General features: G+C 50.9%; 1 protein-coding gene across 1 annotated transcript; it reads left to right on the forward strand.

Moving 5' to 3' along the window:
* The first annotated feature begins 10,860 nt into the window (after positions 1-10,860).
* Positions 10,861-26,181, forward strand: KCNJ9 (potassium inwardly rectifying channel subfamily J member 9). The gene is made up of 3 exons (XM_080986069.1): positions 10,861-11,390; positions 20,591-21,554; positions 25,463-26,181. Exons 2-3 carry the CDS (start codon positions 20,627-20,629, stop codon positions 25,789-25,791), a joined length of 1,257 nt encoding a protein of 418 aa, XP_080842195.1. The 5' UTR covers positions 10,861-11,390; positions 20,591-20,626; the 3' UTR covers positions 25,792-26,181.
* Positions 26,182-26,918: the final 737 nt, after the last annotated feature.

Here is a 26,918-nt window from a genome sequence, read left to right on the forward strand (position 1 = left end):
CTGCCCCAAACCCTCTGTGTTAAAAGGTCACGGGACAAGGGAGAGGAGAAGGCAGAATGAAAGGGGGGAGGGAGGGGGGGAGAGAGGCGTATTTAATTACAGCTGGATTTAAAAGGCACACGAATACTGTTGCAGAGGGAGCACCCGTCCGTGGAGGCGCAGCGCTAGAGGTGGCAGCGGCAGAGGACGACACCTGCGCTGAGCTGTGAACAGATTAGTCCTTCCCATCCTCTTGGGACCTGCGTGAGGTTCCCACGGCACCCGGCCTCCCCCCATCTCCCCCCAAAAGACTTCCCGGGCACCACTTGCATAGCAAAGGAGGAAAGCAATCTTTTAGTGCGGCAGAACCTACCCTTTGGAACTCCCTGCCTATGGACACCAGGCAGGAGGCGCCTTTACTGAATGCTTTTTGGTGCCTGCCAAGAAACATCGTTGTTTAGGTGAGGCTGTTGATGCAGGTTCCATCTCTTCTCCGTTTGTTGCTGGTTTTTGTCTTTCGAATGTTTTAAAAGAGCTGCTTTTACGGGTGATTTTATTGTTTTAAGCTCTTAGCAAACCACTTGGAGGGGTTTGGGGTTTATTATCCTTATTAAAAAGTTCTACACTGCGCTTCATCCGAGGATCACAGGGTGTTTTATGATATAAAACTACAAAACCACATAACATAATAACAAACTAAAACAATAACCCCCCCACCCACAGTTTAAAAGGCCTGGGAGAAGAGAAATGTTTTTGCCTGGCACTTAAAGATCTGTAGTGAAGGTGCCAAGCGAGTGTCCCTGGGGAGAACATCCCACAAGTGGGGGGTCACTGCAGAAAAGGCCCTTCTCAGGTTGCTGCCCTCCAGGCCTCTTGTGGACGAGATGCAGGAGGAAGGGCCCCAGACTAGGATCGTAAGGTATAATTAGGCAGTGCATAGATTTTATGAAACAAAATAAATATAGTGGGGCAAGAGCTGAAAATACAGTGGTACCTCGGATTACAGATGCTTCAGGTTACAGATTCCGCTAACCCAGAAATTGTACCTCAGGTTAAGAACTTTGCTTCAGGATGAGAACAGAAATCACACGGCAGCAGAGGGAGGCCCCATTAGCTAAAATGGTGCTTCAGGTTAAGAACAGTTTCAGGTTAAGAACGGACCTCTGGAACGAATTAAGTTCTTAACCCGAGGTACCACTGTAATGCCAATATATTTCACATCTGGCCCCTTTGGTTTCAGATAGTACATGGGTAGATGAGTCTAAAACGCCCAGGACACAAATTTTCACGGCCCTCTAGCGGCTCTGGTGGCTCATTAACCAGAAGTAATGTGTTGTTGTTGTTTAGTCGTTTAGTTGTGTCCGCCTCTTCGTGACCCCCTGGACCAGAGCACGCCAGGCCCTCCTGTCTTCCACTGCCTCCCTCATGCTGGTAGCTTCGAGAACACTGTCCCACCATCTCGTCCTTCGCCGTCCCCTTCTCCTTGTGCCCTCCATCTTTCCCAACATCAGGGTCTTTTCCAGGGAGTCTTCTCTTCTCATGAGGTGGCCAAAGTCTTGGAGCCTCAGCTTCAGGATCTGTCCTTCCAGTGAGCACTCAGGGCTGATTTCCTTCAGAATGGAGAGGTTTGATCTTCTTGCAGTCCATGGGACTCTCAAGAGTCTCCTCCAGCACCAGAATTCAAAAGCATCAATTCTTCGGTGATCAGACTTCTTTATGGTCCAGCTCTCACTTCCATGCATCACTACTGGGAAAACCATAACTTTAACTATACGGACCTTTGTTGGCAAAGTGATGTCTCTGCTTTTTAAGATGCTGTCTAGGTTTGTCATTGCTTTTCTCCCAAGGAGCAGGCGTCTTTTAATTTCGTGACTGCTGTCACCATCTGCAGTGATCATGGAGCCCAAGAAAGTAAAATTTCTCACTGCCTCCATTTCTTCCCCTTCTATTTGCCAGGAGGTGATGGGACCAGTGGCCATGATCTTCGTTTTTTTGATGTTGAGCTTCAGACCATATTTTGCACTCTCCTCTTTCACCCTCATTAAAAGGTTCTTTAATTCCTCCTCACTTTCTGCCATCAAGGTTGTGTCATCTGCATATCTGAGGTTGTTGATATTTCTTCCGGCGATCTTAATTCCGTCTTGGGATTCATCCAGCCCAGCCTTTCGCATGATGAATTCTGCATATAAGTTAAATAAGCAGGGAGACAATATACAGCTTTGTCGTACTCCTTTCCCAATTTTGAACCAATCAGTTGTTCCATATCCAGTTCTAACTGTAGCTTCTTGTCCCACATAGAGATTTCTCAGGAGACAGATGAGGTGATCAGGCACTCCCATTTCTTTAAGAACTTGCCATAGTTTGCTGTGTTCGACACAGTCAAAGGCTTTTGCATAGTCAATGAAGCAGAAGTAGATGTCTCTCTGGAACTCTCTAGCTTGCAAACATGCGAGAAGTAATGTATTTAGTGTTAAACGCTGGAAGCATAGACTCCATTCTGACCACACTAAGCCTCGGGAGGAACCTCCAGTTTCAGAGGCAGTCTATCTGAATTCCTAGGTTCTTAAGGACATTTGGCCTTAAGGATGCTGGATTATATGGGCCTGATTCAGCTGCTCCAGGGCTCTTCTTGAGTCCTGAGGCTGAAATTGCTCAGAATGGATTTTCCTTGTTCAAAGACAGAATAGCTCCGGATCCCATATGCACTGCAGAGTTCTTGCCTATACTATACTGGGTCTTCAGCATCTGGGATTCAGAGGCAGAAGGGAAAGGTAAAGGAACTCTGGACCGTTGAGTCCAGTCAAAGGCGACTATGGGGTTGTGGCGATCATCTTGCTTTCAGGCTGAGGGAGCCGGCATTTGTCCACAGACAGCTTTCTGGGTCATGTGGCCAGCAGGACTAAAATGGCACAACAGAACACCATGATGGAAGCCAGAGCACATGGAAACACCATTTACCTTCCTGCCAAAGCGGTACCTATTTATCTATTTGCACTGGTGTGCTTTCAAACTGGCAGAAGTTGGGACAGAGCTCACCCCATCACGGGGATTCAAACCACCAACCTTCTGATCAGCAATCCCAAGAGGCTCAGTGGTTAAGACCACAGCACCACCTGCTCCCTGATTCAGAGGTATACTTTATCTGAACATGGAGGTTCCATTCCTACCCATCACCACCAGCTGGCCTCCATCTTTCACCTGATCTGACAGGACCTTCCCTGAGTTCATGTCCTCATGTCCTCAACTCCATCACCAGGGCCACAGATTTGTGGTGGTGAATTATTTCTAGCAGTACGGCACTCCTCTGTCTCTGTCTGGGTGTTGGAGGAACTGGCACAATACAGAGACTTGCAAAATTACGCATTTTGTGGTTTTCCCTATGACTAAAGGACCCGGGTGCTGAACTTTAAGGTTATTGTTCTGGGGGAACCAAGGGACTTAATTGAACCTTCAGAGTACAACAGGTTTCTTGGCTGCATTCTCCTTCCTCTTGTTCCAACATAATATATTTAGCTCTTTTATAAAACCCAAGATTGTAAGAAGAGCCCGCCTGCTGGATCAAGCCAGAGGACCATCTACTCCAGCCCCCTGTTCTCACAGCGGCTGACCAGATGCTTCATTCGGGAAACCCGTGAGCAGGATCCGAACCCAAGAGCAGCCCTCTCCCCTCCTGGGGGTTCCAGCAACTGGTATTTGCAAGCATTGCTGGCAGAGCAGAGCCAGGCTAGCCAGCTGCCACCGATAGCCCTCTCTCCTCCTCCGTGAATCTATCTCATCCTCTTTTAAAGCCATCCAAGTTGGTGGCCCTCACCGTCTCCTGTGGCAGGGAGTTCCACAGTTTAACCCTGGTCTGCATGAAAAGATTCCTTTTATCTGTCCCGAATCTTCCAAAACTCAGCGTCGGTGTATGTCCAAGAATTCTAGTGTGATGAGAGATGGAGAAAAGCTGTTCCCTGCCCTCTCTCTCCATTCCAGGCCCCTTCCTAAGAGCCTAAGAAGAGTGTGTTGGATCTACAAAGGAGGAATGGATTTGTAAACTCAATGAATGTTTAATTTTGGCAAAATTAACTGCTATAATAAGAAATCAGTCGAATCAAAAATTTAAAAAAGGAGTGGAAATGTTTTGATGAATATATGGCAAAATATTGCTCAAAAAAAAAAAAAAAGATATGCTAATATGCCTAGATTAAAATGTGAAGTACTAGATGGAAGAAAAATTAGTGAGGAAAGATAATAAGAATATATAGATGATTTGTGAAGATTGTAGAATGCAAAGATTATTGTAAATTGTATAATGTGGAGGAAATTGAGTGGGGTTGGATTGAGGAAATATAAATGTAAATATATGGGGGGGATGGGGAGGAAATGGTGTTGGTTTTGGTACATCTGTATTGTAATGTAATATGTGAAAACCAATAAATAAATACATAGATGATAGATGATAGATAGATAGATAGATGATAGAGAAAGAAAAAGAGTGTGTTGGATCAGGCCACAGGGGCCCCATCTAGTCCAGCATCTTACTCTCCCAGTGGCCAGTCAGATGCCCATTACGGGAGACCCACAGGCGGTATCCAGCCCCAAGAGGCCTCTCCCCTTCCATGTTTCCCTGGAAGGGGCATTCAGGAACATTTCTGCCCGAGGGCAGAGCATAGGCCTTGTGGCTCCTTGTCTCCTTAGACAGACCCCTCTCCTTAGCCGCCTTCCCTCTCCACTGGCCCGTCCCAAAGGCTGCCACACACACGGAGACCATCCTGGGAAAGTGACCCCATCTCCCCCTCGCTTGAAAGACACGGCGTTTGCAGGGGACAGGTAACGAAAGGAGCTCCAGGTCAGGGCTATCAGGTAACTTGCGCGCCGGAGACGACATTCCCCTTTCTGCTGGGATTTTGCAGAGGCTGTTTTGGCCCAGGTGCCTTTGCAACAGTGATACTCCCTTGGAAGGCGAGGCCTTTTCAGCTGGGGAAATGGAGCCGGGGCAGCCTCCTCGGGTGAGAAGCCCCTGGAGAGAGAAAGACGGAAGCAAATCAGAAGAGGGAGCTTTTGTGTGAGAAGCAGAAGGAACAAACATATCACACCTGTCCTTTGTCTCCTGATTTTCCTTCCCACCACATTTTCCACCAGCTTTTCTTCCTTTCCATGACCCTGTGATTCTTCCTCTCTTGCTGTTAAAACTGCTTCTCGATTCCAACTGGGTTGTTTGCAAGAGCTCCTGTGTCATCGGTTTAAAAGTCACCTTCGACGGTCGATGTGTGTAAAAAACCAGCAACTCTAAATAAAAGTAGTTTCCTCCCCACTGCCACCCCCCCAAAATACTTTTATTTATTCCCCCCCCCCAAAAAATTATTGATTTTTACAATATTATCAACAAACAAACACACAAAACGAACAAACATAACAAACATAAATCATAACCTTATTAAAAATAACAGTTATTAACTTTGTAAAGCGACTTCCTCGTTTCCCCTTGATTGAATTTCATTGCATGTCCTTATAACGGTTTTCCAAATCCCAATTTTTATAAACTTTAACTTAAACATTAACATCTTTAAATCTTCTCCTAATAGTATTAAACATATTATTTTATCACTTAACATAAATACAATCCTAAGCCCATTAAATATCTGGAAGCTGTTAAGTTAAACTAGCTGGAAATAGCTTCCAAAAAAATACTTTTAAGAACATGAGAAGATATGAAGAGGCTTCTGAAGGGGACTCATCTACCCCAGGCTCATGTCCTCACAGTGGCCAACCAGAAGACCATTATAAGAAACCTGCAAGCAGGATAATAATAATAATAATAATAATAATAATAATAATAATAATTTTTATTTATACCTCGCCCTTCCCGGTTCAAAAACCGGGCTCAGGGCAGCTAACAACAAATTTAAAACAATTATAAAAGCAGCATAAAATACAGTATAAAAACATGAATAACAATAAAATTCAAAAATCAATTTAGGGGAAATAAGCATTAGATAATCCCCAGGGCTAGCTGGCTAAACTGGTCCTACTTGGGCCGGCGAGGAGGCCAGGGGAGAATTTGATGTGGGGTCTCAGAGCAGGTGATCTTCATAAAAGGGGAGGGGGGGAGGAAGGGGAATAAAAGATCAGGCTAAGTTCAGATTGAAAGCCAGGCGGAATAGCTCTGTCTTACAGGCGCTGTGGAAGGAGGTTAAATCCTGCAGGGCCCTGGTCTCCTGGGACAGAGCATTCCACCAGGTCGGAGCCACCACTGAGAAGGCCCTGGCCCTGGTGGAGGATAGTCTGGCTTCCTTAGGACCCGGGACCTCTAAACTATGGTTATTCATGGACCTTAAGGTCCTCTGTGGGGCAGAGCAGGAGTGGTGGTTCCATAGAATACAGGACTCTCCCCTCCGGTGGCTTCCAGCAAATGGGATTCATGAGTATTGCTGCCTCTGACTGTGAAGACAGAGCATAGCCATCCTAGCTGGAAGTAGCCCTCTGCTTCCATGAATTTGCCCAGTTCTCTTTCAAAGCCCTCGGAATCAGTGGCCATCACTGCCTGCTGTGGGAGGGAGTTCCACAGTCCCACTCTGCTGCGAGAAGAAATACAAATTCCACCCTGTCTGCAGAAAAGGGCCTTTTCTATTCCTTGCTCCGAAACAAACACACATGCAAGTGGGAGGCTTTTCTCCCCCGTTCCCTTTTTATCCTGACCCTTTCAAACACGCGGGGGGGGGGCTGGGGGGGCTGGGAGAAGAGTCTTTTAATGGAGATCCTACCACGCAAGATAAAATGAGAAGCATCGAGGCCGAGGCTAGGAGGCCCTTTTCTGAAATGCACGGGCCCTGGGTGGAATCCAAATGGCGAGAACAAGAGATGTTCTGTTTTCATTTGTGTCGTGTGTCTCCCCCCCACCTCAAAACCTGCCCCCCCATGACTGGACCTGACTGAGCCACTGAGAGAGAGCTGCTTGTCTCAGCAAGAAGCCAGCATCTCTCTCTCTCTCTCTCTCTCTCTCTCTCTCTCTGCAACCCACACGAACCCCTGGTGACAAATTGCCCCCGCCTGATCAATTTGGATCTCGGGCAACCTGACAGGTATCCTTCTTGACAGAGCTGGCTGGGAGGAAGCAGACATTGCATTTTGCAAGTGGCAGAGAGAGAGAGAGAGAGAGAGAGAGAGAGAGAGAGAGGCACCATCAGCAGTTCTTCAAAGAAAGAAAAATATGGGAGAAGAGAAGAAGACAGGTGGAATCTTCCACTGTTGGTTTGGGAGTCTAGGAGGACAAAAGCATATCAGACGAGCCTGCTGGATCCGGCCAAAGGGGCCCATCTAGTCCAGCACCCTCTTCTCACAGCGGCTGCCATGGACTGGCTGGGGACAGGGGGGGGGACCCCCAAGGGAAGAGAATCAAGGGACTGGTGGTGGGACAGTGATGAGTGGTGGGAGGGAGAAGAAGGAGCAGACTGGGAGGAGGAAGAGGCAACAAGGTTTAGTGAGCAGGAAGAGGCTGTGGCAGAGAGCAGTGCAGACTCAGAGGCAGGAGCAGAAGGTGGAGAGGAAGGAGACCAAGAGGCAGAAATCAGGCAGGCTGCTGAAGAAGACAGGGGGTCTCCACTGGCCCCCCAGGACAGAGGACAGAGCCAAGGGAGAAAAGGTAAAGGAGCCCAAGGAACCAGGGGAGGAGTCTTAGAGAGCCTTGGGAAAGCAGTCCTCACAACTGCCTCATTGGGGGCAAGGCCTACTGGGAAGAGCTGCTGTGACCACTAGGCCTGTGCCATTTCGGTTTCTTCGAATAAAGAGTTAACTGACACCTGGTGAGTTATTGCTGACCTGCCCCCCCAACTGCTGCCCTGACATAGGCCACCCATGTCCTTCCTGTCCCCACTGTGGCCCAATGTCCCAAAGAAGACAGGAATCCAGATAGACTGCCTCTGCCCCTGGAAGTTCCATAAGAACAGAAGTAGAGCCTGGCTGCTGGATCAGGCCCATGGCCCATCTAGTCCAGCATCCTGTTCTCGCAGGGGCTGACCAGATGCCCATTAGGGGAAACCCACAAGCAGGATTCAAGCACAAGAGCAGGGGTCAGCAAACTTTTTCAGCAGGGGGCCGGTCCACTGACCCTCAGACCTTGTGGGGGGCCGGACTATATTTTTTTGGGGGGATGAACGAATTCCTATGCCCCACAAATAACCCAGAGATGCATTTTAAATAAAAGGACACATTCTACTCATGTAAAAACATGCTGATTCTTGGACCGTCTGTGGGTTGGATTGAGAAGGCGATTGGGCCGGATCCGGCCCCTGGGCCTTAGGTTGCCCACCCATGAGCAACTCTCCTTTCCTGTGGACTAGATGGGCCCCCTTGGGCCTGATCCATCTGCAGGGCTCCTCTCAGGTCCTTCTAAGACAGCTCCTCCCATCCTTCTCTCCCCCCCCCCGCGATGCTTCAATTTTGTTCCCATCCCCTCAGCTGCTCCCTTCATTAAAAACTCATTGCTGCACTGTTGATTATTTCTGCTATGCAAACGTGGCCAGCAGAAAATGCATTATTAATTTGACACGGGGAAGGCAGGTGGGGGGCAGAGAGGGGCGAGTTACACAAGTCCTGCTGTCCTTCTGATGTTAAACTTAAGCACAGCACACACAGCTCCTTCCTCCTTCCGGATTCACGCTACATAGGAACCGTGGAAGCTGCCGGCTGCCCAGTCAAACCATTGGCCCATATATCCCAGTATTGTCTACACCAGGGGTCAGCAAACTTTTTCAGCAGGGGGACGGTCCACTGCCCCTCAGACCTTGTAGGGGGCTGGGCTATATTTTGGAGGGGAAAAAATGAACGAATTGCTGTGCCCCACAAATAACCCAGAGATGCATTTTAATTAAAAGGACACATTCTGCTCATTTAAAAACACGCTGATTCCCAGACCATCCGTGGGCCGGATTGAGAAGGTGATTGGGCTGGATCCGGCCCCCGGGCCTTAGTTTGCCAGTGGTGTCCAAACTTTTTTCAAAGAGGGCCAGATTTGATGAAGTGAAGGGCCATGAGGGCCGACCAAAGTTGTTAACCTTTTTTTTAGGACTGAAGTTGTTGAGGTGTTTTTTTTAGGATTTTACCCCAGGAAATAAACTGCCACAGGGGCCGGATTAAGCCAACCGAGGGGCTGGATAAGGCCCCTGAAGCGGACTTTGGACATGCCTGGTCTACACTGACTGGCAGCCCCTCTCCAGGGGTTCAGGCAAGGAGTCTCTCCCAGCCCCACCTGGGAGACGCTGGGGGTTGATTGAGGGGCCTTCTGCTTTCCAAGCAGCTGCTCTGGCAAAGACGCAGGGTAGCTTCCAGAAATATAATCTGTGGAAAGACTTGAGGCCCATAGTTTTGGGGGCTGCTTGTGGGCGTCTGGTTGGTGCCTGTGAGAGCAAGATGCTGGCCAGGCTCTTCTTCTGGAGCCTCCAGGTCTAGAGGCAGTCTATCTCCATTCCTATGTCCATAGGTATATTTGGTCACTGTGAGAAGAAGAGGCTGAACTAGACGGGCCCCCTTGGGCCTGATCCAGCTACAGGGCTCTTTTTCATGTTCTTCCTCATTTAATCTGCGCAACAATCCTGTGAGGTAGGCTAGGCTGAGAGGAAGTGATTGGCCCAAGCTCAACCAGGGAGCTTTGTGGCTGAGTAGGGATTCGAAAGACGCCTGCTTCTTGGGAGAAAAGCCATGACAAACCTAGACGGCATCTTAAAAAGCAGAAACATCACCTTGCCAACAAAGGTCCGTATAGTTCAAGCTCTGGTTTTCCCAGTCGTGATGTATGGAAGTGAGAGCTGGACCATCAAGAAGGCTGATCGCCGAAGAATGGATGCTTTTGAATTCTGGTGCTGGAGGAGACTCTTGAGAGTCCCATGGACTGCAAGAAGATCAAACCTCTCCATTCTGAAGCAAATCAGCCCTGAGTGCTCACTGGAAGGACAGATCCTGAAGCTGAGGCTCCAAGACTTTGGCCACCTCATGAGAAGAGAAGACTCCCTGGAAAAGACCCTGATGTTGGGAAAGATGGAGGGCCCAAGGAGAAGGGGACGACAGAGGATGAGATGGTGGGACAGTGTTCTTGAAGCTACCAGCATGAGGGAGGCAGTGGAAGACAGGAGGGCCTGGCGTGCTCTGGTCCAGGGGGTCACAAAGAGGCGGACACAACTAAACGACTCAACAACAACAACAACAACAAGGGATTCAAACCCTGGTTTTCCAGGTCTTCGTCTGACACTACACCACACTGGCTTTCCGAGAGACCTTCTACTCTGAGCCAGGAAGGACAAATTATGCACCATCCATTATGCAACCATCTGAGTGCCTCCGCCGCTCCTGACAGCCTTGGAACTTTCTTCATACAGACGTGGATTTCATTTTGTGCCTATCTGGACATCTGAAGAGCTGATACCTATAGCTATGTCTAAATTAAGAGGGCGGGATGGATGGTTATTGAATCTTAATGTGAGCTGATTCTTTTGGTCACCTTCACTTTCTCTGTTCAATTCTTATTAAAATCAAGACTAAATAAATAATTGCAACGGAGTGACTGGCTGAAGGCCAAACCAAAAGTCTTGGAAGGCAGTGAGCTTTCCTTCGTTGCAGATTTCTAAATCAGGTGGCCACTTGTCAGGGATTCTTGAGCTGTGAATCCTGCATCACAGGGGGTTAGACTAGATGACTCTTGGGGTTCCCTTCCAAGCCTACAATTCTATGAACAATGGCAGCAGCAGCAGCAGCAAGAACTCTCCTTCACTGGAGGTTTTCCAACAGATGCTGGATGGCCACCCATCAGTGATTCGTTAGCTGTGATTCCGGCACGACAGGGGGTTGGACTAGATGACCCCTGGGTACCCCTTTCAAGCCCACAATCCCATGATTCTATAAGAGCGTGACTGGCTGGTGGCCTGTCGTTTCCCTTCTCCCCCCAGCGACACCCGGCGCACACCCAGCCCTCAGCGACACCCTCCTTCGAGTTCCAAAATCATGCCTGGTCGTGCGTTTTCGGGGAGGGGGCGGCGATGTTGGTTCTGCTTCGCCCGCCAGAGCTCCCCCTCCCGGTTCTCTCGTTCAGCCGAGACGGTGAAGCCTCGCCACCATTTAGCATCCCAGCCAAAGGACGTCCAGAGCCGTTGCCTTGGCGACGGCCGGGAAGTAAGGGTGCCTGGGAACGCGGTTGGGGGGGGGGAGTGAAGTCTCCCATATATAGAGAGGGAGAGACTGACTCCGGGGCTGATGAGCTGCAGCTAAATTTAGGCGGAGGAGGGAAGGAGCAAGAGGCGCCGGGGATGTCATGCAGGGGGGCCCGGGCGAGATGGGCCCCGCCGGGGGGCGGCCACGGATCCTGCCCGGCCCTCCCTCTCCGCTCTCCACGCTGCTGCCGCCGCTGACCTCAAGAGGCAGGACGCTTTCAGCACCACCAGGTGAGCGGACAGCTCCCTCGAGGGACCCAGCGGCCTTAGCAAAGGATGGAGGAGGAGGAGGAGGAGGATGCAGGGAGCGGGTTGCCAAGGAAACGAGCTCGTGGCGGCTTCGTGGGCAGGGGTCCTTCCCGGGTGGGAGTGGGCTGGGAAGGAGGTCACGGAGAGAATAACCTTCTACGGGGAAGCAGCCTTGCAAGTAGAAGTCTCTGGTTCAACCCCCCTGGGGCATCTCCAGGCAGGGTTGCTGAAACCCTGGCGAGCCACTGCTGCCGGTCAGTGTAGGCAGTATGGAGCTGGGTAGACCAGTGGTCAGACCCGGTAGAAGGAAGGCAGCGTCCTCTGTTCCTGTGAGAGGGGTGGAGGTCTTACGGACGAGCTGGAAGGTGTGTGGAGGAGAGCAAATCGGGGGGGAGGGGAGAACCAGAGAATGGTAGAGTTGGAAGGGTGCTCCAAGGGTCATCTAGTCCAACCCCCTGCAATGCAGGAATCCTACCCACAGGTGTCCCTGGGTGGGCTCGAACCACCAACCTTCTGGTTAACAGCCAGACGCCAGAGAATAATGCATACCGCTCTATTTGGCCTTGGCCAGACCCCACCAGGAGTCCAGTGTCCAGTTCTGGGCGCCACAATTTAAGAAGGATATCGAGAAGCTGGAAGGTGTTCAGAGGAGGGCAACCAAGATGATCCAGGGTCTGGAAACCAAGCCTTATAATAATAATATAATAATAATTTATTATTTATACCCTGCCCATCTGACTGGGCTTCCCCAGCCACTCTGGGCGGCTTCCAACAAAATATTAAAATACAGTAATGCATCAAACATTAACAGCTTCCCTAAACAGGGAGTTGGGGATGTTTAGCCTGGAGAAGAGACGACTGAGACAAGATATGAGAGCCATCTTCCGTTATCTGAAGGGCTGTTACATGGAAGAGGGAGCTGGCTTGTTTCCTGCTGCTGGACCCAATCCAGTGGATTCCAAGGACAAGAAAGGAGATGTTGACTAAACATCAGGAAGAACTTTCTGACAGCAAGAGCTGTTTGGCAGTGGGACAGACTTCCTCGCGAGGTGGTGGGCTCTCCTTCCTTGGAGGTTTTTAAGCAGAGGCTGGATGGCTGTCCGTCAGGGATTCTTCAGCTGTCATTGCAGGGGGTAGGACTAGATGACCCTTATGGCCCCTTTTGACTCTATGATTGTGTCTTACCTGCCCTGAAACTTGCCATAGCCAGTCTCCTCAGTTTAGGCTTATATATCGAGGAAGCTGCCTTAGGGTCCAGCTAGCTCAGTACTTGCTGCACTGACTGGCAGGCGCTCTCCGGGGTCTCTCCCAGCCTTAGCAGGAGGCACTGGGGATTGAACTTGAGCTGCCTGCAGAGCAAGTGCTCTGACCACTCAGCCAGTAGCTCTTCCCCTTTACATAAAGCAAGTTTCCAGTCCTCATGGTTCTGAGTTGCAGAGTATACTGTGAGGCCTTAACAGCAGATGAGGAGGGAAAGTCGTATCTTACTTCCCACCTCTTATGCTTCCTTTCCGTAAAATCTGCAAACTTATTTTTATTTAAAAGTTTAATGCCCCACTCTCCATTGCAAGGGCAATTCCAGAGTGAGTTGCAAAGTAAAAATCAATGGTATCTCCTGTTTTAATTCTGAAAACAACAGCCATGGAAGGTAGGGAAGACTGGGGAATGGGAGAAAAAGGGCAAAGGAGAGCAGGGGAGAAAGGTCAATTTCCCTAAAAATCACAGAATTGTGTATGCTTATTATGCCTTGTTTTATCCTGCCTTTTTTAAGGCAGCAAAAGCAGAGAGGGAGTTTTTAAAGGGTCTCTTCCAAACTTCCTGAGAAGCCAGGGGCATGAACCAAGATCTCTCTTTTCATAAATATGTAAATTTTAAACATCTCATCTTTGCAAAACCAGCCGTGCAAAGTAGGATAAGCCTGACGGAGGGATATAATATGAAGGGGAGCCCTGCAGGCTTCAAGGGTGTTTTGGGTTTTGAACTGAAGCCTCTTGTCCAGATAAATGTGGATCTGCTCCCTTGTTTCCTTTTACAGCAACACTGCAAGGTAGGACAGCCAGAGGGAGGAAGAGGGCTGGTGGAGATATTTGGGTTTTGGACACCAGTCACTTCCCAATAGATATTTAAATCCTCTGTATTATTATGGATACTTCAGTCAGTCAGTTTCTTAACTGCTTTTCTAAAAACAACAACAACAAACCAAAAGTAACTTATAAAAATATATAATATGCAGAGTTTAAAACCAGACAGTAAAACAATTTATCCATATAATATTAAAAAGCCATGCATGCAATCCAATTTAAAGAAAAGCAAATATCAAGACCAGCAGAAAAAGAAAAAGCAACCAGACCCATCGATGAAAACAGCAAAGAAAACATTTGACACTGAGACGGATGCCAGTCCTTCCCTATAATGTTATCCTTTTGACAACAACCCTGTAAGGTTGGTGAGGCTGAGGAGCAGCAGAGGGAGACCAAGGAAGGCCTAATTCTTTGAACATCAAGGGCATCTGAACTCCTAAGAAGCTGCTTTCTGCAGAGTCAGGCCCTTGTTCCACACTGAGCAGCAGCAACTCTCCCGGGTTTCAAACAAAGAGACCTTCCCACTCCTGCCTGGAGACATCGCTGGACCTTGAACCCATGACCTTCTGGGCTGCCACTGAACAACAGCCCTTCAGGACCCCTGTCCTCATGGCAGGGGGTGGACTAGATGAGCCCTTGGGCGCCTTTCTGCAATTCTATTATTCTATCTGCAAATCCTTGTGCCTAACAATTGATCAGTCGGGTGAGCAGGAAGAGGCATGGTGGCTTTGCGGGGACGCCATCCCCTCCTGGTGCATTTCATTTTTCAACAAGGAAGTTAAAATATGTAGGGAGATGGAAGGGGGAAAGGGGGGGGCAGTCAGGCTGCAAATTGAGGGCAAGGCCAGATGTTGGTGGGTTGGCAAGAGCAGGGAGCCTTTTCTTCTCCACAGGAACATTTGTGCGTTGGGTGGGATTGGCGGTTCTTAGGAAGGTCTCAGGGCTTGGGAACAACCTCCCACCCACCCACCAGCAACTGCAAACAGTTAAATCCTGACACAGGCTGCAAGCAGTTTCTATGGCGTTCTGCTTCCAATGGATCCTGGAAGCTCAGCTCAGCATCGGGAGATGATTCAGGATAGGACCCATATCCTTAGGGTATAGTAGTATAGTATAGTAGTATAGTATAGTAGTGGGAGCATAGGGGGTTTGATGGATTGGCAGGGGGCTCCCTGTGGCTTCCTACCCCCTTTTTCCTAAAGCTTTGGGGACCCTCAGAGTCCAGACAGTAGCCTCTCTCTCTCTCTGCAGTCAGATCATAGCAGCTATCCTTGGATTAAAGACGTAAGGGCGTAAGAAAAGCATGCTGGATCCGGCCAAAGCGAGTCTATCCAGTCCAGCCTCCTGTTCTCACAGTGGCCAAATCCCCCTAAGGTCCTAGGAGTTCAGATAGGCTGCCTCTGGGCCTGGAGGTTCCATAAAGACATCAGAAGAGTCTGGCTGCTGGATCAGGCCGAAGGGGGCCCGTCACATCCAGCCTCCTGTTCTCACAGTGGCCAACCAGATGCCTCTTTTGGGAAGCCTGCAAGCTGGACCCAAGCGCAAGAGCCCTTTCCTGTCTGCTGCCAGTCAGTGCAGACTATACTGGGCAGTGTGGGCCTCAGTGGTTTGACTCGGCATAAGGCTGCTTCCTGTGTCCCAGTCCCCAGTGAAAATAGGGGAACTCCTTGGGGGCTCAACGCCCCCATTCTCCTAAGGCTCTGCTCTGCTGCCACACTTGGAAGCAGCGATTCTTCTGAATGCCAGTCGCTAGAAAATGCAGGAAGGGAGAGGGCTCTCGTGGTGGAATCCTGCTTCTGGGTTTCCCATAATGGGCATCTGCTGGACTAGATGCCCTCCCCCCTTTGGCCTGATCCAGCAGCCAGCCTCTTCCTAGGTTCTTATGAACCTCCAAGCAGCAGCCAGCGGACAGCAAGGTTGAGCTACCAAAGACCACCAGCCAGGAGCCTAGGCTGATGGGCAAAGAATCAGGACCATGGAGAGAGCTTCAGGAGGGGAGCCTGAACACGGCTCAAAAATAAGAGGCAGCGTCCAAGCGGGCCTTGTGAGGTTGCAGCTGAAGCGCATCAGGGGGTGCTGTGCGCATGCACGCGCACACACACACACACACACACACACACCCCTCTCCCCAGGGCTGCCCTACTTGGTGTGCTTGTTCCTCCTTCTCCTTGCCAGCTCGCTATGAGGAGAAAGGGGAAGGGGCTGAAGTCCACACTCACCCAGTCTTGTCTCTGCCAGGGTGCTGGCATGGACTGGGTCCCAGATAGGAATGGGGGCATGAATGCCATGCAGGAGCAAGTCAGGAAGAGGAGGAAATCCAGCTGCAAAACAACACACATAAAAAACGCCACCTGGATTCTTTTTGGGCACCTCAATCTTTCACTGGCAGAGAAGGGTTCAAGAGGGGCTTCTAAGGGCCTGGATATGCAGGGCTCAGCCTTGGGGTACAGAGTTGGGCCCAGGGAGGTGTACCTGGGACCTTCGCCCCCAGACCTGTGAGTTAAAGCACTTGCCAACTTTGCAGCAATCTGTTCCTAGCGTTGCGTCTGATGTAAGAGAAGCACGCGGCCTCCTCTGCTCTGCGCTATGGGGAGGGGAGAGAGTCTACCTGCAAACCATCAAAACGAAAGGTGGGGGGGGCGTCCTGTGGGGTCTGGGTCCCCTTGTGAGATTGGGCTTTAAAAGGCAGTGAATCCTGTAAATTAATTCTGACCTTTTTGAAAAAAACAAAGCAAAACACAATCTTTCTTCCATATTGAAACTCCTGCCGGTCAATTGACCCAAAAGTTCGGGTATCCTAAGAAAGCAAAGCATCTCTCAATCCCCTTTCTGCATCATTTTTACAGAACAGTCGAATTACAGGTTTGGAAGGGGCATCAAAGGGCCATCTAGTCCAACCCCCTGAAATGCAGGAACCACGGCTAAAGAATCTCTGACAGGCTGCCAATCCAAGCTCTGCTTAAAAACTTCCAAGGGAGGAGAATCCGCCACCTTCCGAGGGAGTCTGTCCCACTGTCAAACAGCTCCTACAGGCAGAAAGTTCTTAATGATATTTAGTCAGACTCTCTTTTATTGCCATTTAAATCGACTGATTTGGGTCCTCCACTCTGGACTCCTCCCTGCAAAAAGCTTCACTGGAGCTTTTAAAGGAGAGGTTGGATGCCCACCTGCCAGGGATTCTTCAGCTGTGAATCCTGAATTGCAGGGGGTTGGACTAGATGACCCTCAGGGTCCCCTCCGACCTTATAATACTCTGAGTCTATGAACACATTCTCAGGTGAGAGTGGCCTCTTTCCCCAAACACTGCCTATTAATAACCAAAGACAGACACGGTTTATCGGGAACGGGTGCAATTGTTCAATTATTGCTGCGGACGCAGTTTAAAAATAGAGCCGTGCTTAATCAGCCGAGCCATCTGGGCCTCGACAACACACCCACCCGCTCTCCTTGCAGCTTTGCCACCAGCCCTGCTGAGGGAGGCCCAGATCCATGGGCCCAGATCAGGACAGGTAGCCTGGGAGGGAGTTGGGCGATCTCCTCCTCCAGTCTAAAGACCTGGAACAAGCCTTTAAACACGCATGGGAAATAAGCATGTGATTTGAAACTTTATAAGTGGTGTTTGCAACTTATTCCACAACAACAAACTGAGGCAGAGGGGGAAGGATTGCATATTGCATTTTTTAAAAGGCCAAGTTTCTAAGCCTCATGGTTGCAACTTCAAATTTCGAAGTGTGCAAGCCTTAGAGCACATAGTCGAACTACGGAACTCCTTGCCACAGGAGGCAGCGATAGCCACCAACCTGAGAGGCTTTAAAAGAGGATTAGACACATTCATGGAGGAGAGGGCTTTCAATGGCTACTAGCCACAATGCCCATGGTCTGCCCGCACAGATGGAGGCAGTCGGTGCTTTTGAATAGCCTTGTTGCTCAAAACCGCAGGAGGGCAGAGGGCTTTTGCGTTCAGATCCTGCTCTTGGGATTCCCTTTGGGGCTACCGATTGCCCACTGTGAGGGCAGAATGCAGGACTAGATGAGCCACAGGTCTGATCCAGAACATTGCCTTTTTGACCTTCCTTTTCCTTCAAGCCCTTCCCCAGCCTCTGTGTGCCTTGGAATCATTCCCTGCTCCCTTTAGTTTCTTTGGTCTTTGCCACCCTGCGCTCTTTCGGGAGGGAGGGCAGGATATAAATTTAGCATCACAGATTGCAGAGCTGGGGTCCCCATCCAGTCCGCCTCTTGCTGTGCAGGAATCACAGCTCAAGAATCCCAGCGACAGAAGCCAGCAGGAACAGGCTCCCTCTTCTGTGAATTCCAGCATCCAATGTCTCCCAGTGCAGAGAAACACAGCTGTTACGTAAACCCCACTTTTTCTGTGTTTACACCTGCAGAGGTAGGTGTGTGTGTGTGTTTTAAAAAAATTGATGCCTGTCTAGGCACAATACCCACTTAGTGAGAGCCTTCCCCCCCCCCCAATCCACGTCACCCTCTCCCTGAAGCCACCATGCGAAAAGGATGCCAGTTTTAGCATCGTCAGGTCCCACACCCCCACGCAGGCAGTTTAAAAACACACAGGCGCACGCCAGGAGCAGGATGAATAATGCTAATGTTTTTGCAGCATGGGGCAGCACCATGAAGATGATATTTTCTGCAGCCAGCGATCCCTGGGAACAGGGATGGGCGATGTTGGGCCCGCGATGAATTGCTAAATGGGTGCAGGAATGGTAGCAAAAAAAAATGTTTCCTGGGAGCAGTTAATGTTCTTGCAAGCAAAATTAACAGGGCACTTTCTGGAGACTCCAGGGTTCCCTGCGGGGCCCAGTGGCTGCCCCCATTGGTCTGTTACATCAAAAATTCACAAAACAGAGCCTTGCAGGACCTTAAATGGGCCTGTTGTGCCACAAAGGCAGCTGTGGGACCCTGGGCTGCTTTCTCAGTGGCTCTGGGTTCACAACCTGGACTCTTCTCCATGCCATCTGGTGCCACAATAAGCCTGCAAGCGCTTAAGGGACCACAGAACTCACAGCATAATGGAATCACAGAGTTGCATGGGTTCCCAGGGCTCACCCCCAGCAATGCAGAATTCACAACTGAAGCATCCCTGGCAGATGGCTAGCCAACCTCTGTTTAAAAACCTTGAAGGAAGGAGAGTCCACCGTCTTCCAAGGGAGACCGTTCCACTGTTGAATCTTGAAATAATACTCTTGAATTCTAGCATACTATTCCTTCCTTCTCCTCCCAGCCCACCTTCCGCTCCTCTCTCCAGCATCCCTGGATGTACAGAAGGTAGAACTGGCATCCTCTAGCATCTAGTCTCGTTCCCAGGGACTAGGGTCCCAATCCCAGGAGATCAAAGCCTCTAAGCGTAACACCCACAGTCCAAACAAGTCGGGTCCAGAGCATCAGTCTTGGTCCAAACCTGGCGCAGAGGCAAGGTCACCATAATAAGGCTGGGTGGGTGTGGCTGGAGTGAAGAGCAAAATGCCAAAATCCTGTGTCTTGTATACTTTAGTTGAGATTTCTGCACTTCAGGGGGTTGGGCTAGATGACCCTTAGAGTCCCTTTCAGCTCTGCAGTTCTGTGATTCTATAATTCTGTGCTTCCTGAAGGTCCACAATCTTCCTCTGGGGGGTCTGTGATTGCCACCAGGTAAGGGCTGGACACAACATCAAGAAAGGTCTCTCTAACAAGCCGCAGAGCACTAGCCGTGATTTGGCAAGCGGGTGCACTTTTCACAGTGACGGTTTAGGCATAAAAGGCTTAAAAATAAAGGAAAGGAGCGACACCCGCCTTGTGATTGCACAATCGCACTCTCAAATTTTGACACTTTTCTGCTTTTACCGTTTGAAGATAAAATGCTTCCGTTTTGTGGAACAGACAGCCTCGTCGCTGCTCCTGTTTCATCTTGTCTGCTTATTGCCTGGGTAGCAACTCGCACCCGGCTCCAACCACAGCCCTATCTGCCAACTGGTGCAGGGTGGGTAGGGCATGGAGTCAGTGGGGAAGGGTTCCACGACTGGCCTCTGGTGGATGTAAAAGACAGCGCTGGAATAGTTGTCTGGCAAAAGGTCCCAGATTCGGTCCCCTTTGGGATCTCCAGGTAAGTTTGGGCAAAGACCCCCTGCCTGGAATATCCTCCAGAGCTGCTGCTGCTGCTGCCAGTCAGTGAAGGCAGAACTCAGCAAGATGGACCCAATAGTCCAGCTCAGTATAAGGCAGCTCTCCTCAGGTAAACTCTTTATTCTGAATCATGAGGACTAGAATCCTGCTTTGCTTTTGAAGGGAGGGCCCCATGTCAGTGGCAGAGCCCCTGCTTGGCATGCAGAAGGTCCAGCTTCAATCCCCACTAGCAGCATCTCCAAGAAAGGCTGGAAAAACACCCTATTCCCACCTGAAACCCCAGGGAGCTGCTGCCAGTCAGATCAGGCAACACTGAATATTCAGCCACTCATAATTGAGGGGAAGTGCGTGGAACAGGTCTCGGTGTTTCGATTTCTGGGAATGGAGTTGAGAGACAACCTAACCTGGGGAGAAAACAGCAAAGACCTGATGAAGAGAGCACAGCAGAGGTTATATTTTCTGAGAATCCTCCAGAAAAACAATCTCTCAAAGGACCTGTTGATGGCATTTTACCATTGTACTGTAGAGAGTGTATTAACTTATAGGTCTGTGTGTGTGGTTTGGGAGCTGCACGGTCAGGGGAAAAACAATGCTATCCAGGGTTGTAAAGACTGCAGGGAGAATAATTGGGTGCACTCTTCCCACCTTGGATCAAATCTATGCTTCCAGGTGCCATAAAAAAGCGGCAGAAATAGCATGCAGGATAGTACGCACCCCGGAAATGATCTCTGTCAGCTTCTGCCTTCTGGAAGAAGGTCCAGGGTTATAAAGACTAGGACTAGCCGCCTGAGAAACAGTTTCTACGCAAATGCAATTCTGGTTCTAAACGCAGCATAAGGGGTCTCTATAGTATAGTGTATTTTAAAATGGGGTTTCAGAGTTTTTAGGGGTTTTTGAATGTTTTATGTAGTTTTTCAGTTTCATTGTTCTGCATTGGCCTGGCTTCCGGCACTAACCCGGCCTCGTGCGTTTCCCCCTCCGCAGACTCGGAGCCGCTGCCTGGGCCCCGCGAGCGCTAACATGGCGAAGGACAACTCGGCCTTCTCCTCCATCCATGAGCCCCTGGCGCCCGAAGCCAAGGTCCCGGGGCCCCAGCTGAAGCCGGCAGCCCTGCGGCGCCTGGGCGAGGAGCCCGAGAAGGCGGAGAAGAAGCGGGGTCGCCAGCGGTACGTGGAGAAGGACGGCAAGTGCAACGTCCAGCATGGCAACGTCCACGAGACCTACCGCTACCTGACGGACATCTTCACGACGCTGGTGGACCTCAAGTGGCGCTTCAGCCTGCTGGTCTTCATCCTGGCTTACGCCAGCACCTGGCTATTCTTCGGCCTCATCTGGTGGTTCATCGCCTACTGCCGAGGAGACCTGGACCACCTGGGCGACGACGCCTGGACGCCCTGCGTCAACAACCTCAACGGCTTCGTCTCGGCCTTCCTCTTCTCCATCGAGACGGAGACCACCATCGGCTACGGCCACCGGGTCATCACGGACAAGTGCCCCGAGGGAATCATCCTGCTCCTGCTGCAGGCCATCCTGGGCTCCATGGTCAACGCCTTCATGGTGGGCTGCATGTTTGTCAAGATCTCGCAGCCCAACAAGAGGGCCGAGACCCTGGTCTTCTCCTCGCACGCCGTGGTCTCCCTGCGCGACGACCGCCTCTGCCTCATGTTCCGCGTGGGGGACCTGCGCAACTCGCACATCGTGGAGGCCTCCATCCGAGCCAAGCTCATCAAGTCCAAGCAGACCCAGGAAGGGGAGTTCATCCCCCTCAACCAGACGGACATCAACGTGGGCTTCGAGACCGGAGACGACCGCCTCTTCCTGGTCTCCCCACTCATAATCAGCCATGAGATCAACGAACACAGCCCCTTCTGGGAGGTCTCCCGGGAGCAGCTCAAGAAGGACGACTTCGAGATCGTGGTCATCCTGGAGGGGATGGTGGAGGCCACAGGTAGGCGGGGGAGGGCCAGAAGGGAGGGAGGGAGGGGGGGACCCCCAAAAATGATCCAACCCATAAGCCAACTTTTATATGGCCACTGGAAACTTTTCTCTCCCATCAGGACCTGCCCAGGCAATTGAGAGGACACCTTTCCACAATGGTTAATCAATGTCTGGATTTTTTCCAATTTTTATAGGATAATAATAACAATAACAATAACAATAACAATAACAATAACAATAACAATAATTTTTATTTATACCCCGCCCATCTGGCTGGGCTTCCCCAGCCACTCTGGGCAGCTTCCAACAAAATATTAAAATACAGTAATGCATCAGACATTAAAAGCTTCCCTAAACAAAGTTTCCCTATTGTACAGTTTTATGGTTTATTGCTGTAAACAGCTGAGAGAGAGGGGGGGGGGGGAGAGAGATGGTGAGGATGATGATGATGATGATGATGATTTTCCTGCCTTCTCACCTGACAGGACTAAAGGCAGCTTACAGACAGAAACAAGAACCACTAAAAACATAGAAAAATTGATTATTAAAATACAATTAAACATTGAGAGAATATAAAACTATATACACATATGAGCTCTACTAAAACCACACCATTAATTGCAATAAGAACAGCATGGCACCAGGCCTTAAAAGCAGTCAGTTCCCAAACGCCTGTTAGAACAAGAAGGTTTCCACCTGCCAGTGGAAGGGAAGGACAACAAGGAGCTTCTCCAGGGAGGTAGCTCCAAAGTTGTCTGGGAGCAGCCACCACCAAGAAGGCCCTGGGAGAACAGGCTGCTGGACTAGAGAGGCCTTGGGCCTGATCCAGCACGCTCTTGCATTCTTAAGGCAGCTTCTCGTGTTCCAATTGAGCCTCAGCACCTTGCCCAGCGACGCTCCTGCAGGTGAACTCATGGGATTGAGCTGGGATAGAAGGCCCTAGGCCAGGGGTAGGCAACCTAAGGCCCGGGGCCCGAATGCGGCCCAATCGCCTTCTAAATCTAGTCCGCGGATCAGTGTGTTTTTACAGGAATAGAATGTGTCTGTGCTGGTCCAGGGGGGAGGTTACCGTGGGGCGAGGTCCAGGACCTGAGTCGAGGGTCGGCAGACAGTCCTCCACGGGCGAAGTGGGGTCCACAGCGAGGAGCCGGGCAAGGACAGGAACTCTGGGGGAACCGGACTGGGTGCTGGCCGAAACAGCTCATTGACGACGTTGCTCCCGCAACCTGGGACCGGGCTGACTGGCCTTTATCTCCTCTGAGGCCAGGGGCGGTGCTGGCCCCCAGGAGACCCACCTCTCCTGGCCTTAAGGCGAGCACTCCTCCCGGGAGAAACCAGTTCCCTCCGCCTCTCTGCCCTGAGCCTCTGCAGTTCAGGAGAGGCTGAAGGGTTACTGGACCCAGGGGGAGACTCACCTGTAGGCACTGAGTCCTCAACCACCTCCGGAGCCAGAGTGGATTCAGCTGGTGCCTGCTCCTGAGGATCCGGCACAGGTGCAGGCGCCTCAGAATCAAGGCCCTGCCCCAGCTCAGCTGGCCCTGGAGGCGGGGACTCCTGTGCAGGCGGGGATTCCTCCAGTTCAGCCTCTGAATCGGATTCCCAGGCCATCACAGTGTCCTTTTATTTAAAATGCATCTCTGGGTTATTTGTGGGGCATAGGAATTCGTTCATTTCCCCCCCCCCCAAAAAAAATATAGTCTGGCCCCCCACAAGGTCTGAGGGAAAGTGGACCAGCCCACGGCTGAAAAAGGTTGCTGACCCCTGCACTAGGCAGTCCCTAAGCTAGAACTGGGCTCATGAGTAGATGGGCAGCCAGAAACTTCCTTATCCTGAGTCAGATCATTGGTCCATCTAGCTATGCTTTGCCTGCACTGACTGGCAGTGGTTTTCCTGAGTTTCAGACTCTGGGGTTTCTCCAAGCCCTTCCCAGAGATGCTGGGGGGATTGATCCTGGGACCTTCAGTGCTGGTTCCTACAGGCCTCCCCCCCCCCCAATAAACCAAGGTTCTAGTCCTCATGTTTCTGAGTCAGGCTATAGGTCCTTCTCACAGCACTGAGCTGTGGCTGGTGGTGTGTAAATGAACCCAGAGTCTCAGGAACTTTCAGGGGGGGGGGCTTCCCTCTCAGGGGGTCCCCATCCTTTTCTTCATCTCCCAGGACTCTCCAGCGTTGACTTCTCTCCCCTTCTCTGCCCTGTGTGCACTTACATAAGCCTCCTGGTCTGGGGGCTGCTTGCAAAGGCTTCTGGCTCACGGATGGCGTGCCAGGCTTTGAAGATCACTGGGCTTGGTTGGGGTGGGCTGGGGGTGAGGGTGAGGGTGAGGGTGAGGGGGGAGACTCAAAGGACCAGCAGATGACCCCCAATGGTCTGGCTCAATATAAGGCAGCTTCCTATTTAAATCAGAACCATGAGGACTAGAACTTTGTTTGTTTTTTAGATGAAAGCCTCCATGGCAGAACAGCTGCTCTGCATGCAGAACGTCCCAGGCGGAAGTGGGGCTGCTTGCTCTTTCTGAAAACCTGGAGGGCCGCTGCTGCCAGTCAGTGCAGACAGTACTGAGCTAGGTTGCTTGTGCTGCTTAAACCCAAGTCAAAGTGTGGGTGTGCTTTGAAAACTGGGGCGAGCGCTCTGCAGTTTCTCTCTTGGCTGCGCAATTTAGTGGGGCAGTGAAGCCTTTTTCTGTTTATTAACCTGCTTGGGGCTATATAGACGTTCAGTTGGCTAAGGATTTCTTCCTTTGATAGCATTTTCACCTGGTTTAGCTTGGTTTCCCTCTTTAACGGCCGTCCAAAAGATGGAAAAGATTGTTCTGTGGAGCACCCTGAGACCTCTGGGTACAGGGCGGTATATAAATTCAATAATACATTAATAATAATAATAGGTGGACCCAACAGTCAGTATATAAATCTAATAAATAAGTAACTAAAGAGGGGAGCATTCCTCAGGCGGCAGCAGTGGGGCAGGCGGGGTGCCTCCTCTTGGCCTTCTGCTGCCTGAGGCAGGTGATTCAGCTCGCCTCATCGGTGGGCCGGCTCTGCTCTTTGTGTATGAAGAAGCTCAGCAGAAGATGTGACAACTTGACTTAGGCAGGGGTCAGCAAACGTTTTCAGCAGGGTGCTGGTCCCTCAGACCTTGTGGTGGGTCAGACTATATTGGGAGGGGGGTGAACGAATTCCTATGCCCCACAAATAACCCAGAGATGCATTTTAAACAAAAGCACACATTCTACTTATGTAAAAACACACTGATTCCTGGACCGTCCACAGGCTGGATTAAGAAGGCGATTGGGCCGGATCCGGCCCCCGGGCCTTAGTTTGCCTACCCATGACTCAGGGAAACAGTGGGCAGCTCATGTAAGATAGATCCCTGACGCAATAGGCAGGGAGTTCCAAAGGGTAGCTAAAAAGGTAAAGGGACCCCTGACCGTTAGGTCCAGTCATGGCCGACTCTGGGCTTGCGGCGCTCATCTCGCTTTACTGGCCGAGGGAGCCAGCATACAGCTTCCGGGCCATGTGGCCAGCATGACTAAGCTGCTTCTGGTGAACCAAAGCAGCGCACGGAAACGCCGTTTACCTTCCCGCCGGAATGGTACCTATTTATCTACTTGCACTTTGACATGCTTTCAAACTGCTAGGTTGGCAGGAGCAGGGACCGAGCAACGGGAGCTCACCCCGTCATTGCGGGGATTCGAACTGCCGACCTTCTGATCGGCAAGCCCTGGGCTCTGTGGTTTAACCCACAGCGCCACCCGCGTCCCTAAAAGGGTAGCTACTGCCATATATAAGATGGGTTTCATGCCAGGGCATTACGCGGCACCATCTCGGCCGAACGTCCGCCTTCAGCTGAAGGTGGCGTTTGGTGACTCTGCCGTTCTGACTCAGTTTCCCCACTTTCTCTGCTTTGACCCCCCCCCCCAGGGATGACCTGCCAAGCGCGAAGCTCGTACCTGATGGACGAGGTCCTGTGGGGCCACCGCTTCATGTCCGTCCTCTCTCTGGAGGACGGCTTCTACGAAGTGGACTACAACAGCTTCCACCAGACCTTCGAGGTGCCCACGCCCAGCTGCAGCGCCCGGGAACTGTCTGAGGCGGCCGCCCGCATGGATGCCCACCTCTACTGGTCCATCCCCAGCCGGCTGGACGAGAAGGTGGAGGAAGGGACCATCGAGAAAGCAGCAGTGGAAGAGGACGCGGACAAGGAGAGGAATGGGAACCTCGCCAGTGCCGAGAGCGAGTCCAAGGTCTGAGGGGGCCATGGGGAGAGGTGGCCGGGCCATGGCAGGGGGCCTTGCTCCAGGCACGCTTCCCAGCGAGGAGGAAGCACTGACAAGCCGCAGAGAGAGCGAGACAACAGGGCAGCTGGCCGGAGAGCGGAAGGCGGATGTGGAAGGCGGATCGACGGAGCAGAGAAGGGCCCCCGAAAAGGATTCTTAACGACCCCCTTAAAAACCAGCTGTTCCCCCAAACCTCCAAATATCGTCAGACTCCAACGCCCAGCAGCTGGGATTTTGGACGGAGGGAGCTGTCGTCCGTCGGGGAGGGCCTGGGGTTGGGAAGGTTTGCCTTCGACACACCCACCCACACCCTGACATTTGTATCTGTACAGCCAGCCAATAAACCTGGGCAATAACGAGGAAGGTGGAGTCTTGACTGGGGATCCTGGAGGTGGTCCAACTTCATGGGAGACTCTGGGGCTGGGGGGGGGCGTCTTTTGCAAGGGGGTGGAGAAAGGATGGGAGACGGGCCAAGAACCACCCCTATGAACCCGCCTTCCTTCCTCACAATCACAGAACTGTCAATTTGGAAGGGATTTCTAAGGGTCCTCAACTCCCTGCAGTGCAGGAATCACAGCTAAACCATCCCTGACAGATGGCCAGCCAACCTTCATTTAAATAATTTCCAGGGAAGGAGAGCCCACCACCTCCCGAGGAAGCCCATTCCACAGTCAGACAACTCTTAGCATCAAAAAATGATTCCTAATGTTTCGTGGGAATCTCCTGCCTTGGAAGTCCAGCGAGCGACCTGGCCGCTGAATTCTGCACTGGCTGAAGTGGCTGGGGAAACCCAGCCAGATGGGCAGGGTATAAAAAAATAAATTATTATTATTATTATGAGTCAAATGCAGGTCTGCAGAAAGATGCAGGTCTCCGTTGACAGTGAACGCTTTATTCAGATTACAGGTAGGTAGTTGGTCTTTTGTAACCGTGTTGATCTGCCGTTTGTCAAAACAAAATAAAAACATTCCTTCCAGTAGCACCTTAGAGACCAACTAAGTTTGTTCTTGGTATGAGCTTTCATGTGCATGCACACTTCTTCAGATACACATGTGCAGGCACACGAAAGCTCATACCAAGAACAAACTTAGTTGGTCTCT

Source organism: Podarcis pityusensis (genome assembly GCF_964106645.2).
Source record: "Podarcis pityusensis genome assembly, chromosome: 16".
NCBI lineage: Eukaryota > Metazoa > Chordata > Lepidosauria > Squamata > Lacertidae > Podarcis > Podarcis pityusensis.

What these genes read in the sequence shown, in the direction of transcription:
- KCNJ9 (XM_080986069.1), top strand. Translation starts at nt 20,627, where the DNA reads ATGGCGAAGGACAACTCGGCCTTCTCCTCCATCCATGAGCCCCTGGCG. An exon ending in GGGGATGGTGGAGGCCACAG is followed by an intron (nt 21,555 to 25,462) that starts GTAGGCGGGGGA and finishes CCCCCCCCCCAG; the next exon opens with GGATGACCTGCCAAGCGCGA.